The sequence below is a fragment of the Astatotilapia calliptera genome, chromosome 14, assembly GCF_964374335.1.
Source record: "Astatotilapia calliptera chromosome 14, fAstCal68.1, whole genome shotgun sequence".
Classification (NCBI taxonomy): Eukaryota; Metazoa; Chordata; class Actinopteri; order Cichliformes; family Cichlidae; genus Astatotilapia; species Astatotilapia calliptera.
The window spans coordinates 1691393-1706456 of record NC_137435.1 but is presented as its reverse complement, the minus strand read 5'-3'; the positions used below and the strand labels follow the sequence as shown (position 1 = coordinate 1706456).

The window sequence follows — 15064 nt, the reverse complement described above, 5'->3', positions numbered from 1 at the left end:
TGACGCAGCGCTGTGTGTTTAAAACACAGCACGCGCTCACTCTGCTGCTAAAAACCAGAAACCTTCAACAAGCAGCGACATGTCGCGCTTCCTCTGACACATGTGCTGGACCCAGAACCGGCTTTGAATAACTGACAGGCACTCCCAGCTCACACTCAACACTCGTGTAAGCCGAATAGAAACAGAATTAAGTTTGCAGATTGAAAATAAGAAAACACGAACACTGTGAGTCACGGGACATTTACGAGTCGACTCTGATCTGTGTTAAAGCTTGCTGGTTAACCTTTAGCCGCGTTTACCTGCTGGTTCTGGGTTGTGTGTCTGACTGAGTCTGTTTCCAGCAGCTGTTGTTTTCAGAGGATCACAACACAACAGACCCGCTCAGAGCAAAGCTCTTTCAAATAAAGTTCTCTGGAAAAATGAAAACTTCCTGGTAAAAATAGGTGTGTGTTTTTGACTTGCAAATGAGGAACGGTGCTGCATGCAGGACGTCAGCACAGCAGCAACCACCAGCTTCCTCCACCGCCCTCCCTCTCTCTGTGTGGCCTGGCCTTGCTCATATAAACTGTGCAGAAGGAAGTCATAAAGGGTTTCTCACAGATTCTCCGTGAAGACGCGCAGACGGGACAGTGCTGCAGGTAAGCCTGCTGTTTCTACCCCACCTCACCGATATGCTTACATGTCACATGTCTGGCCTTTAAACGCTGTGATTAGCAGCTATATTTACACAGAACCTGTTGGTATTAGTGTGTCTGCTCACAGATCTGAAAGTGTGAAAACAGTGAAAAAAGGAAAATGTTTTCTGGTTTCGGGATGAGAATGTAGCGATGGGAGCTTCTCTTCCTGTGGTTTCACTGCTCGCGGCGCGCACAAGCTTGTGTCTCACAGGTGGCATCTTTAATGTGGTTCAGTGGTTCCTGGCCTGCAGGCTGCACAGAGGTGCAAACATCCAAACATCTGCTTTCCTCTGCTGTCCATCATTAATGAGAACCATGGATGTGAGCGTTTTAGCTGCGAGGTAACTGATTGGTTATTGGCTGCGTTTGTGTGCTGTCGCCTCACAGTAAGAAGGTGTCCCCGTGGCTGTGAGGGTCCCATCAGGGCTCTCTGGCGCCCCCCTCCCCGGTCTGGAGACACGTGTGCTGGAGTAAGTGGATGCGAGGCATCACGCCGTCTGGGTGTGATTTATACCCTACACGCTGTTTGCTCACTGAAAGCTTCTAATATGGCGGACTGCACCGCAGCTCTTTGATGATGAGGCCAGTTGATGTGAATTTGTGGCAGATTGACGCAACGCTCTTTTTACTGGTCACCACAGCAACCCTCGACCTCCTCCCATCGTCCGCTTGTCGGGCCTGATCTGCACTTCGGCACCGGGTGTGGCCGACATCACGGCTGCCGTTTCTACTCGTGCTGGTGTTTAATGTGCAACAAAAACATGAAACGCTGGGACGTCTTGTACTTGGTTATTTTCGTGGTCAAACATTTGTCCCTCAGGATTTTCCACTTTGTTGTTTTTCCCTCACGTCCATACCGACAGTCTGATCTCCCTCTGGGAATGGGCTGACGTCCTTATACTGATGCTGTGATGAGTATTTCTAATATTGAGACCATGATTGTTGACCTCTCACTGACATTTGAAATCTGTGGTTGAAAAAGTAGCTGGAAATGCAGCGGAGTGTGGATGGTCTGCGGGCTGCGTCGACCCAACGTGTACCTGCATCTCTCGTGAGGTGCAGACGGATTCACGCAGGTACGGCGTAGATTCCTGCTGAAGCACAAATCCTCCCTGTCGACCACACACAGACACCACAGTGATGTTTGAGGACAGGTTTAGTTGTCAGTGACATGTCAGTGAGTCTTCTGGGAGACATTACCGGTGGCGACGCAGCGTTGTGACTAGGGCTGCCACGATTAGTCGACTATCAAAATCGTCGACGCTTCGTTTGAAGCTTTGTAAGATCCCAAAAGACGCAGGAATAAGTAGCAGGATTTAAGAGTGTAATAACGGACTGAAACAGAAGATGGCAGCACTGCATGTACAAGGATGCCAGCTGCCGTTAAACCACAAAGAAGAAGAAGAAGCTGTGTCCCAGAATTCATAGCGCAGCTTCCAACAATGGCGGCAGCTAGTTAGTTTTAATGTTACTCTTATTATTCTTTCTGGGTCACAAAATAAACGTTTAACATATTTTCAGGCGAGAATGTAGCTGTGTAAACCTCAAATATCTGCTCAGTTTATCAGGACACCACATATTTTCAAAAGCGCTCCGACGTTTTCGGAGACGTCTGTTACCCACTAGCTCGATAGCTAACCGGGGGCTAGGCTAACTAGAGCCGTGAGAACACCGGACTCCCGGCAAATCGTTTTCAAACCCACCGCCGTCTTTCGCTACTCAGGTTAAACATGATATATGAGTCACTTAGATAACTTAAAATGTTATTGTTTGGCTTTCTTTAGTATTTTATTTGTTCCTGAGTAAATCGGTTTGTCTGAGATTAAAGTTATAGGTTTTACACAGCTGAATAAACGTCAAGCAGACAGCTGATTATCAGAAGTGTGAGATGCTCGAGAATTTACTCCGGTGTCCTGTTATATTTTAGATAGCAAGGAGTTTATTAAACTTCACCGAAACAATCTGCAAATTTCATTAAAATTTAATAAACTATCATCTTGTCTTTATTGTTAGTTAGCACCTTAAAAGCTTAAAGCTGTAAGCTAATGATAGTTATATAAGAGCAGATGCTGCTGGTGCAATAAGCTGTACGTTTTACCTCCAATGGATGATGATCTGATTAGTGACTATCAGAACGAGGTTTCACCAGAGAAAATAGACCCTCTCTGCGTGTGAAACTTTGCTGCTGATGTGTCACATCTGGAAATAGTTTTTTAAACAATGTTTTCTTTTCCAATAAAAAGATTCTCATGAAGTTTCGATAAGCGGTGGCTGCTGTTTCTCTGTAACTGGGTCGCACTGTTGTAACTAAGCCGCTGTGACCACAAGCTGCAGCTTCGCGGTGCTGATGTAACAGAGCAGAGAGAGCACTGAGCTGATTGGTCAGGAGAGAAACGTCAGAGCTGGAAATATCTGCAGTCACAATCACAAACAGATTGAGGTTTCATTTACTTTAAAGCCACTGTGTGTTCAAATACAAACGTTAGCGTGGAGGGACAAACAGGGCGAGTTCTGCATGTTTGCCAACAGCTGCGTCACATGACCACACATACCTGAACTGGAAACACCTGTAAGGAAAACAACAGCCCCAACCCTGCAGATGATGGCGTCTGCTGTTTCAGCCTTAGTTTGAAAGTCCTGCAGGGTCACCTGTGCGATTAGAAACAGAAAACGGCGTCGACCTGTCGCACAGACACGAGCGTTTCAGCCCTCAGGGCCACGCACAGGACCCAAAGCCCTCGTTTAACAGAGCAGTGAAGTCAGAGCGATAAACAGGCCGACAGCACGAAGCCCACATCGACATCCGTGAGGCCAACGCCTCGGTCAGAGCGTAGACTACAGGCTGAATTCTTCAAATGGAAACGTATCGACTTACATACACTCGCTGAACATTTTCCTAAAAAACCCCACTGTGGAAAAAACGATTGTGGACAGCGAGCGATGAAACTGATAACTAGTTTGAGAGCAGCGTGCAGTCGTTTGTCTGAGGTCACACTCGCTTATTTCCCTGTTTCTGCTGTACTCAGTATGGGCTTTTGATTTGCTGCCAAATGCAGTGACCTGATTGGTCAGATGTGTTTGTTCGTCTCTGAAGACTCAAGTTTGGTTTCACGTTCCTCCTGCAAAATTGCACAGTCGGTGTGAACGGCCACATCAACAGGCGTGAAACATCAGCTCAGATTTCGAGTGTGTGAAGGTCTGCAGAGTTTAAGAGGGGGTGTGGGCCCGCCGGTGTGTGGGCCCGCCGGGGTGTGGGCCCGCCGGGGTGTGGGCCCGCCGGGGTGTGGGCCCGCCGGTCCTCTCAGTCACACGAGTGAAACCTCAGCATCAGCTGATTTTATATTAGCTGCTCAGAGAGGGAGGGAGACCTCTGTGGAGAAATCAATCATCCCTTCTTCTAGAATAATGATGATGATGATGATGATACGGGGCTGCCTGTTGCCGTGGTGTTTGCTCTGCAGCCCTCACAGGTTCATATCAGACTTGTGTGTCATGGTCCTGAGTGTTCTGACTCAGTGTTTGTGGTTTGTGGTTAATTTATTTTCTCTTTCATTCTTTTTCATGGTTTTGGTTCTGCTTGTGTTACAGTCTCAGTTTCTGTTTGTCTTCCCCGTGTCCCTCGTAGAGTCCCTCTGTCTCCTCAGACCGTCGTGTCTCTATGTCTCAGCTCTCGTCAGTGTCTTTGATAGTCTTGTGTTCCCTGTTTTACTTTGAAAGTCTCATGTCAGTGTATCTAGCTTTGCTTCCCCTCGTCTTATTATGTGTGATTAGTCCCAGCTGTGCTTCCCTCCTGTTTCCGGTTCCTGCTCCCTTGTGTATTTCAGCGCTGTGTTCTCTTTTGTCGTGTCGTACGTCTCCTGTGTGTTTCCTCCGTGGTCCTCGTTTCCTGTGGCCTTGGTTTACCAGCTTCTAGTTGTTATGCTTTGTTTCTTGCTTCCTGTATTTGAGTTTTTCACAGCGCAGTGAAAGCTGCCTCCTTCAGTTCCTCTGTGTCCTGTGAGTCCTGCATTTGGGTCCACTCTCCTGCCTGCCACACAGCAAACGTGACTGTGTGAGGTTTAGGATTCAGAGCTGTGGTGAAGGCCAGTAGAAGCAGGCAGAGCGGGACTTCCTCTGGCCTCATGGCGGCTCCTGGGCTTTACCCTGACATATGTTGGTCCTGGTTTATCGGGCCGGGGCTTTGCAGACGTAACGACCTGTAAGGACAGAAGATGGAACGTGTGGAGGAGGAGGCCTTGGTTACGATGCTGTCAGTGATCGGGGTCAGGCTATGAAGATGAGCCGGCTTCTGTTTAGGTTCACGAAACTTCCCACACCTGCCCATCATCGTGTGAATGCAGTGATCTTTCTGCTTCAGTAACAACAACATCATTAAAAAAGTGGAACACATGAAACAAACACTGTGCAATAAAAGCACAGACGGGTGCTGATCTGAGGTCAGATAAGCTCATGATAGTAAGTAGGTCAACGCAGTCTAGCAGGATCCTTCCTGTGTCTCTGACCTGTGAAGAGACGGGCCGATGAAAAGATAAGAGCGATCGGTTCTGTGAGGTCACATATCGTCGCATCGATGAGGAGATCAGACCGACAGCCCTCCTCCTCCTCCTCCGGGAGGAAAGTCTGAGCCGCTGTGATCGTCAGGAGGAGACGCGCTGCTCTGTGAGAGGCACAGGTGATTTAATGATCATCATCACGCCACATGTTGCTGACTTTGACAGAGACGAGTGCAGTAACGCAGCTGCTGCTGTCAGCTGTCCTGTTTGCTGCACAGCTACGAGGCCGTGTTTGCAGCGCAGAAAAACTGCAGTGACAGACCATTGTGTCACTGTGCAGGTGTGTCAGGTGTACAACGCAACCGCCAACACATCTCACAGAAGAGATGAGAAATTACACCGAAGGAAACAAATCTGTGGTTCTGGAAACACGTCCACTCTGTGTTTACCACACGGGTTATGACACACATCAATGATATTTACAAGGTTTTCTAAAGTGACTTTCATTTGCTGATGATGTGACTGTTTTGGGCTGTGGCGAGAATCTGAGCCGCACCTCCACAGGATTTAAAAATGGTTTGATATAAATAAACATGATAAGGTAAAAAATCAGATTCAGGTCAAACAGAAACGTCACATTAATCATGTAGTAAATAAAAAAAACCCTCAGTGACCTTTTAGAGGTGAAAAGAGCGTCGCTGATGTGTGACGCAGGAGTTTACGGGACGACCACAGCACGTTTCTCCACATCCACACAGTGCGTGGCGTAGAGTCGCCGCCCCAGACGGCATCATAGCATCATTCTTTCTAATCACAGGCGCGGTCGAGTGATGTCATCACTATTGAGCACAAAAATAAGACCTGGTGTCAAATATTAACATAAGTATCTGCAAATGTTAGAAAAAAGCGTGTGTGGGCACGTTAATATGGAATTAAAACAATGTTAGAATAGAATAGAATAGAATAGAATAGAATAGAATCATCCTTTAATTGGGGGGAAATGTGGGTGTCACAGCAGCCAGAAAGACACAAATACAAACAAACAGTACACAAGACACAGGACAGAAACATACACAGTTTTTACATATTTACATCGAGGGCGATGGTTACCAAAAACAGAGTCCTGCACCCTTATTAAATAAAATTAAATTAAATACAGTTAAGAGGCAAACCCTGGTTGTAGTGTGAATCGGTTGATAAAATAGTGCAAGTTGCAGCGCAGATGTAAACATCTGTGTTTGTTGGTACAGTCTGACGGCTGCAGGGAGGAAGGAGCTGTCCTGTGTGAATATGGCTTAAATGATGAAATATCATTACAGCAGGTCAGCTTCTCCTCACCTGTTCAGCATGCATATAGTTTGAGTTTCTCTTTGTATCCGTTTGCTGTTCACGGTGTGATTTATGTTCACATGTTTGAATCTGGTCTGGATGGAGGTCTGTATTAGAAAAATCCCAGTTACCTCTGTTTCCTCTGCATCAGCGTTGTTGCTGTTTTTAAATATCCAGTTTCTTTGGCCGTCTGTGATTTTCGCCGCCTTTCACCACAAGTTTTTGTTTTGGTTATTACTAAAAGCTTCCTCTTATTTAGCATCACATTTGTTCAGGTGGCGTGAGAGCAGCAGCCTCCTGAAAAAGGCACGATTGGTAACCATGTGTTGTACCACTTCCCTTTTAGCCTTCAGCAGTTCCCGTGGTGACCGTCTCTGTTTTAACCACCGTCTAACCCGGGTTGGTCTTTCCAGACCTGGAAACATGGCAGCTTCGACCTTCGACCCCTCCGGAAACAACAACAGTAACTCCAGCTGTTATGAAGACATCCAGGACACCTCAGCCCACATCTTCTTCATGGTGATCTACACCCTGGTGTTTCTAGTGAGTCGCTGTCCTCTCTGTCTTCATGATGTGGCAGAAAATAAATATTAAACTTTGACTAAATGATGCAAACCTCCTTCCTGTCCCTCCCGTGTCTGCAGGTCGGTTTGTTCCTCAACGGTTTCACCCTGAACGTTTACTTCTTCAGGGGTCAGCGGCACGTGTCCAGCGTCACCCTCTTCCTGAAGAACCTGGCAGCGGCCGACTTCCTCATCAGCCTCTGCCTCCCTTTGCGAATTATGAAGTACGCCAACATTAAGTCTGAGATCATCCGCAAGGTCTACTGCAACTTCGGTGCCTCGGCCTTCTACCTGAACATGTACGCCAGCATCATGTTCATGGGCTTCATCGCTGCTAACAGGTGGGAACGTAATCAGGACACTCCAGGGGTCCGACAAAGAACTGCACACAACTGAGGCAAACATGCGAAAGCAGGGAAAAACCAGGCGTTAGAGAGAAGAGAGGACTTTAAATAATCAGATGAGACCCAGCAGGGAACAGAGGACAGGTGGAGACAATCTCAAAGGACAGAAAGAAAACTACAAAAAACCACAAAAAACAGGGAACAGAGAGGGAACGAAAACAGACGCCAAAAGTCAAAAAATCCCCAACAATCCAAAACAAAGCTGAGCGAGATGACGACGCCGAGGCTGTAACACGTTTGTGTCTGCTGTAAACATTTTCAGCGCACCAACAGCCGATGGGATGTGGGTTCTTATCTTGTGGTAGATGATTGTCATCACTCTGTGTCAACTTAAATTTCAAGGAAATCGAACGTGGTTACGTTTGTCTGGCTTTTATTCGGGTCATGGCACCGAGCTGAGTGCCACCTGCATACATGACAGATTCTTTTTGTAAAAACCATAAACAGTCCACGATGTGCAGGCGCGCCGCGGCGATTAGTGCCATCGCCCGAGAACTAGGTCACAGCAGCATGAGTAGGGTTCAAATCCAGTGTGGCGTTTGCGCGTTACCTCTCCAGGTACCCCGGAGTCCAAAAATACAACCCTAACCTGATCCTGGGCGGGGCGGTGCTCACCAGGTGGATCGTAAGACTTTGTAACATCCACCAGGTGAGCAGTGAATCACTTAGGAGGGCTACCATGTATTTTATGAACTCATGTGGCTACAGTTCATCTGGCTTCTCAGCTAAACAGGAGGAAATTACAGGTACAGATGTAGACATGAGCCTGATCCTAGCAGCTGTCAGTTCACCTGAGGGCGGTCAGTGCGACGCTGCGTGTTGTCTCTGCAGCCGCACAAAGGTATCAGCAGGATACTGTCATACGTGTTTGAAAAGCAAAGGATGTGGTCTCGATGCTACTTCTGCCTCCGTGGTCAGAGCTGAAGCAGCAGAATGAAATCAACAGCAGAGTTCATCACGGACTCAGCACGTTTGCACACATTACACAAACACGCACACATCAAAAGGGTCGTTTAAGTAGTGAAACACCACCATCGGTGCATCTGCATTTAACATTTGTGTACTGTTGACTTTGCTTAAACCACTGTGGTGCATCTCCACTCGATCTCGGCTGTTACTGCTGGACCTGAAAAGTTTTAGACCCACTCTGAGACGGACCAATGGAAAACCCCAAACCCAGGAAAGCTGAAACAGCCAGATTACCGTATTTTTCGGACCATAAGGTGCACTGGATTATAAGGCGCATTCAGCGAAACAAAACAGTCAGATAAGTCAAACTTTACTCAACTCATTCTTCGTGCTTCCTCCACGTCCTCCAGGCTCCTGCCTACGACAGATGTTTGAGCGCCGTGTAGCACATAGAATCTGTTCGAGGTCAGTAAGCACAACCAGAATTCATACATAAGGCATACTGTCAATTTTTGAGAAAATTAAAGGATTTTAAGCGCGCCTTATAGTCCGACAAATACGGTAGATCACGTGTTCACACCCCTGTCAGACTCAGTGAACCCATACAGCGCTGTATCCCTGTCACAGTGAGTTTAATAAGAGGCGGCTCCAGTTTGAATCACACAGATCTGGATCTGGTAACAGTGTGAGTCCAAACAACTCTGGACATGAAGTAGTTTTCAAATTTTGGGGGAACAGACTAGAATCTAGTTATCAGTCTACTTTGAAATGTCAATCATCAGCCATGTCCCTGTGAATAAAGGGTTTCCTGTCTTCATTGAAATGCTCCCTCTCCTCCTGCCTTCCTGAAGAGGAAGTCTTTGTGCGTAAAGCTTATAGGTTAAAGCGTTTCTTTGGGGCATAATCATCCAACAGGCAGTGGCTGCAGACACGGTGGAAAGTGCAGGCTGGGAGAACATGAGTCCACACTGGATGAACATGCTTAGTCTTTGGTTTTCAGGAGGTGAAAGAGTTGGTTTGACTCACACACTGATAGCTCTCTCCTCCCTGCAGGTACCTGAAGATCGTCCACCCTTTGGGAAATCACATGCTGCAGACAGTACGAGGTGCTAAGATAACATCCATCCTAACCTGGGTCTTCCTCATCACTGTGACGAGCTCCTACATCCTGGTCTCTCTTATAACAGAAAAGCCGGTATATGAAACACTAACAAAAGTGAGCTGTGATGAGATGCACAGTAAAGAGCTCAACGTGCTTTACAAAATCATCCACGTCTTCTCGGCCACCATCTTTGTAACCGTCCTCGTCTGCCTGGTTTTCTTCTACTACAAAACCTCTCGCAAGCTTTCAGTGGCACAGGAGAAGCAGCCTGCGTCTATCGGGTCCAAGAAGCTCGCCAGATCACGCAGAAACATGTTGGTGCTGGTCAGCGTCTTCTGCGTCTGCTTTGTCCCCTACCACCTGGTTCGTCTTCCTTACGCCTACACATCCAAGACCAGCAACTGTTCGTGGAGCCAGGTCTTCTTCTACGTGAAGGAAATGGCGGTCTTTGTGTCAGTTCTCAACGTTTGCCTGGACCCGCTCATCTACTTCATCTTCTGCAAGGCCTTCCGGGCCAGGTTGAGCCTCAAGAATGCACTAGCCACTACAGAGGTGTCAACGGTCGCAGCGAACGCAGACAGGAGGAGCAGCGATACGCAGAGCTCCATCAAAAGGAAGCTATCGCTCACCCCAACGACAAGGACCAGCGTGCTGTAGCTTTAAGCTAGCACACGAACGACTGTGATGAATGTGAGCTTTAAAAACTGCAACTATGTGCCAAAGCTGCCTGCTGGGACCAGCTGTTTCAGGACACGGGGTGGTACCACGTCGGGCTTTTCAGAGACCTGCACTGAAACGTTCCTGTTTGCTATCAAAGGCCTAAATATTAAGAAAAGTCATGTCAGTACACTGAAGTATTTTTTAATAGATGAGGAATTTCATCACTTAGCAACTATTTATCGTCTATCTTCTTTAACTCTGTGAATATAAATGATCCCTGATGGACAGCTAAACTGCAAGCCAACATATCTCAGAGGTTTTGACATTTTATGACCTCCTCCTGCACTGATGTACCTTTAAAACGTCCAAACTAGCCTCTTCTCAAGCTCATTTACAGGAAGCAGTCCGATTTGGTCTCAGGTGAACTGGACCCGTAAAACCACTGCATAAAAACCCATGTGTTTAAAAAACTGTAAATATGTACATTATGTTATTGTTCACCTGAACCAGAGCCACAATTTGTATGCAAACTGCTTTGGATATAAATAAATCGAATACATTTATCACACTGAAATAAGGTTTTGTTCCCAAGCGTTAAACATTTCACTCGCTGGCCCCTCATTTGAGGTTTGACAGCGTTTTAGTAGGTAAAGGTGAAGGGGACCAGTGGCGGCTCCCGGGCCTGACAGATCCCAATGCACTAAATAGAAGTTAAAGAATTGAAGGGGGGGCACATAAATGAGAACAAACAGCTTGCAGAATTGGGGGAACCTATATATGTGAGAACCGGAGCGTGTTTGGAGGCGTGGTCCTGCTCCTGAAATTCAGATACTTCACAAGTCTCTCCAAAAAGTCCGTTTCATGCAGGCGCCAGCTTTCAGATAACTCAGTGATAAGACCACAGACGCAGGCAGAGCAACAATGACTCACTGCATCGAGAGGGGTTTTTCTACAAACATCTTTGGAAAGCCTCGGCCTCTTTATCAGGAGGAAAAGGTTTGAATTTTGACTTGCAAATGAACAAATATAGCACTTCAACACACGCACAGGCTTTTTCTGTAACTCTTCTTCCTCCCACGCCCTTCCTCCATGTGTCATCACACCTTTCTGACATAAACCTGGGCCAAAGGACATCACAGTCACTGTACGCCTACCACACCAACAGTACTATGCAGAGCTGTTATATTTCTGTGCTACAAATACTGTGAATAACTCCTGTGTGCACTGAGATACAAGCTACTGTAAATGAAAGGTTAGTATTCTCCTAGAAGGTGTGAATTAAAAAGTCTGTTTTCTTAAGTGAAAATGATCAGTACAACAATGAAAACAAGATTAATTATGAGTTTAAGTGTATTCAAAGTGCAGACAGATGATCTGTTTCACTCTTCTTGCTTGGTGTTCGCTCTCTCTGCTGTACAGTATCACGCTCTCTGTGTACGGAGGAAACCTGGTCTTGTTAGGAGAGACGGCCTCCATCCCACTTTGGATGGAGCAGCTCTCATTTCTAGAAATATGGACAAATTTATTAAACCCTGCAAAATATGACTATCCAGAGTTGGGACCAGGAAGCAGAGTTGCAGTCTTACACGCCTCTCTGCAGCTTCTCTCCTCCTGCTACCCCCCCAAAAACCCATCTCCATAGAGACTGTGTCAGCTCCCAAACAGACAAAAAACAAACTAAAAACCAGCAACAAACGACTTAAACATAAACAATTACAAAGAAAGAACAATACAGTATCCACATCTGAACCAAAGAGTAACACAGTGAAATGTGGATTATTAAATATTAGGTTTTGCTCTGATTTGTAAGGTGGCGTATTCATTTAGACTCTTTTTCTCCAATTGATCTTTCTGAGTTAACTTCAATAATTACTTCCTCCAAACCATCAACGTGTCTTTTAGACCCCATTCCTACAAAACTGCTCAAAGAAGTCCTGCCATTAATTAATTCTTCGATCTTAAATATGATCAACCTATCTCTAATGATCGGCTATGTACCACAGGCCTTCAAGCTGGCTGTAGTTAAACCTTTACTCAAAAAGCATCTCTAGACCCAGCAGTCTTAGCTAATTATAGGCCAATCTCCAACCTTCCTTTCATATCAAACATCCTTGAAAGAGTAGTTGTCAAACAGCTAACAGATCATCTGCAGAGGTTTATTTGAAGAGTTTCAGTCAGGTTTCAGAGCTCATCACAGCACAGAAACAGCTTTAGTGAAGGTTACAAATGATCTTCTTATGGCCTCTGACAGTGGACTCATCTCTGTGCTTGTCCTGCTAGACCTCAGTGCAGCGTTCGATACTGTCGACCATAATATCCTATTAGAGCGATTAGAACATGCTGTAGGTATTACAGGTACTGTGCTGCAGTGGTTTGTATCATATCTATCTAATAGACTCCAGTTTGTGCATGTAAATGGAGAGTCCTCTTCACACACTGAGGTTAATTATGGAGTTCCACAGGGTTCAGTGCTAGGACCAGTTCTGTTTACATTATACATGCTTCCCTTAGGCAGCATCATTAGAAGACATAGCATACATTTACACTGCTATGCAGATGACACCCAGCTCTATCTGTCCATGAAGCCAGATAACACACACCAATGAGTTAAACTGCAGGAATGTCTTAAAGACATAAAGACCTGGATGGCCGCTAACTTTCTGCTTCTTAATTCAGATCAAACTGAGGTTATTGTACTCGGCCCTGAAAAGCTTAGAAATATGGTATCTAACCAGATTCTTGCTCTGGATGGCATTACCTTGGCCTCCAGTAACACTGTGAGGAACCTTGGAGTCATTTTTGACCAGGACATGTCCTTCAACGCACATATTAAACAAATATGTAGGACTGCTTTCTTCCATTTGCGCAACATCTCTAAAGTTAGAAATATCCTGTCTCAGAGCGTCACGGTCCTGAGTCGGACCGACCCAGCGTCTTGAGTTGCTTATGTCTTGGTTTATTTTTGAATGATGGATTGTTCTTTATGTTTCTCTGGTGCTTTGTTGGTTTTTATTATGAGTCGGTGTTTCAGTTATGCTGGTATGTTTCTGCATTACGATTAAGGTTCGGGTTGTATTTGGTTATTATTGCCGGTTCAGCGTCTTGTCTGTCTCACTCTGTCGAGTCCGTATCCTGGTAAAGTGTGTCTTGTTTCCTGTTTTACTCTGAAGGTTCATGTTCCTGTCTTCCATGTCAGTGTTTCTAGCTTTGTTCCCCCGTCTCATTAGGTCTTATTCCTCCCAGCTGTGTTCCCCTTCTGTCTCTAATTCCTTAATAACTTCCTCAGTGTATTTAAGCCCAGTGTTTCTTCGTGTCAGTGTTGTGTCGCATCCTCACGTTAGCTGTGTGGTCCATCTGCCTGCCTGTTTATTTTTGTATCTTTAGTTTAGTTTCTGCTCTGTTTCTCCAGCAATAAAGCTGTGTATTCTGAGTTCACGTCTGCCTCTGAGTCCTGCATTTTGGGTCCTATCTCCCTGCCTGCCCGCACACAGTCATGACAGAACGACGCGACCATAGCCTGGACCCAGCGGGCTCGTCCCAGGACTGTGATCTCTCCCGCATTCAATGTTTGGTTAAGCAGATTTCCCACACAACAGACGCTAAGGTGATGGCGGTTGGGATTAACGCTATCAAAGCGATCCTGGAGGGGAATTCTCATCTGCGTCAGCTTGGAGAATATATGGGCCTGATGGACCAGTTGCATGAAGCTCATGAGGTGTTACAAGCTCGGGAGCTTGCAGCAGCGGCGGCTGCAACATAAGGAGCTTGCCGCGAAATCGTCCTCTGTTGGAGCCTGCTAAGAACTGTTGAGTCGATACAGAATTAACCTCGGACAGTTTGAATTCAGTTTTGAGGTGCACTGCTGAATCTGTTAATAATGCTGTGGGTTTGCAATCTAAGAATAGAGAGGGAGACTTAACGGGCTGTTTTTGTCCTGCTCTCTTTGAGCAGAGAAGCCTAAGCAGGACTGTTTCTTCTGAACTCGTTCTGCTAGTAAAACCCAGCCCTAGAGGCTCAGGGGAGCCTATACCACCCCCTGCATCACGTTCACTACTCTCCAACCGTCAGCTCATTCAGCTGCCCAGTTAGCTACTCCGTTACCTATAGCTCAATCATCTGCTCCATTACCAGTTTCATTCTTGCCACACCGTCACTTCAGCCTTTTGTAACCCAGTCGCCTGCTGAGCAGTCCTCTTTTCTCACTCGTGTGAAACAGACGCACCCAATAAGACTGTTTTTGTTTCTCAAAAGCTGACCCGATTAGAGACAGTTACTCTCTCCAGGGCCTCCCCAGAGTCTGCGTTTCAACCCGCAGTCGACTCTGGACCCCTGGAGGCTAAGAAGTCAGCCGAGGACTGCACCCAACTGTTGCTGTCTGAGCCAAACCTAGGTGTTACTCTGCTCCAGTCAGCATCAATCCAGCACCTGCTGGTTCTGCCCTGTGTGTTCCAGGGGCCCCTGTGCCCACTGGGCCTGTGACTGGCCCTGCTGGAGGGTCCGAGGAGCCCGTCCAGCCATTACCATCGCCTGCAGCGCCACCACCTGCGGCTTCCACACTGTTGCCTTCCGTGTCTTCACCCACGCCTGCAGCCACAGCTTCACCTGGTCCTGCCTCGCCCGGTCCTGCCTCTGCGTCATCACCCTCATCCTCGTCTGCGTCATCACCCTCATCATCCACGCCTGGTCCAGCCTCTGCTTCAGCTTCTGCCTCGCCTGGTGCTGTGGGGGCCGCGCCGTCTTCAGGTCCCCAACTGCCACCTCAGCGTCGGCGGCCACTTTCTGGGCCTCTTGCCGGACGTCATCGCCGTCGTAGGCGGCCTCCGAATCAGCACTGTCGTCTCCTTTACCTGCGTCGCTGCTGTTGCCGTCCGCACGGTCGGCCCCCTGAACTTTCTCGTGACCTGCTCTGTCGCCGCCACTGCCTTCC

The 15064-nt window shown here is 47.0% G+C and overlaps 1 protein-coding gene across 2 annotated transcripts; it reads left to right on the top strand.

The window, feature by feature from the left end:
* Positions 1-504: 504 nt before the first annotated feature.
* On the top strand, positions 505-13572 carry LOC113037019 (P2Y purinoceptor 14-like). Of its 2 annotated transcripts, none has more exons than XM_026193714.2 (4): positions 505-638; positions 6846-7042; positions 7144-7403; positions 9429-13572. In XM_026193714.2, the coding sequence occupies exons 2-4, from the start codon at positions 6923-6925 to the stop codon at positions 10132-10134; spliced, it is 1086 nt and encodes a 361-aa protein (XP_026049499.1). In that variant the 5' UTR covers positions 505-638; positions 6846-6922; the 3' UTR covers positions 10135-13572. The 2 variants fall into 2 exon arrangements, with proteins under 2 accessions (XP_026049499.1, XP_080145350.1); XM_080289224.1 differs by having other exon boundaries at positions 550-638; positions 6913-7042.
* Positions 13573-15064: the final 1492 nt, after the last annotated feature.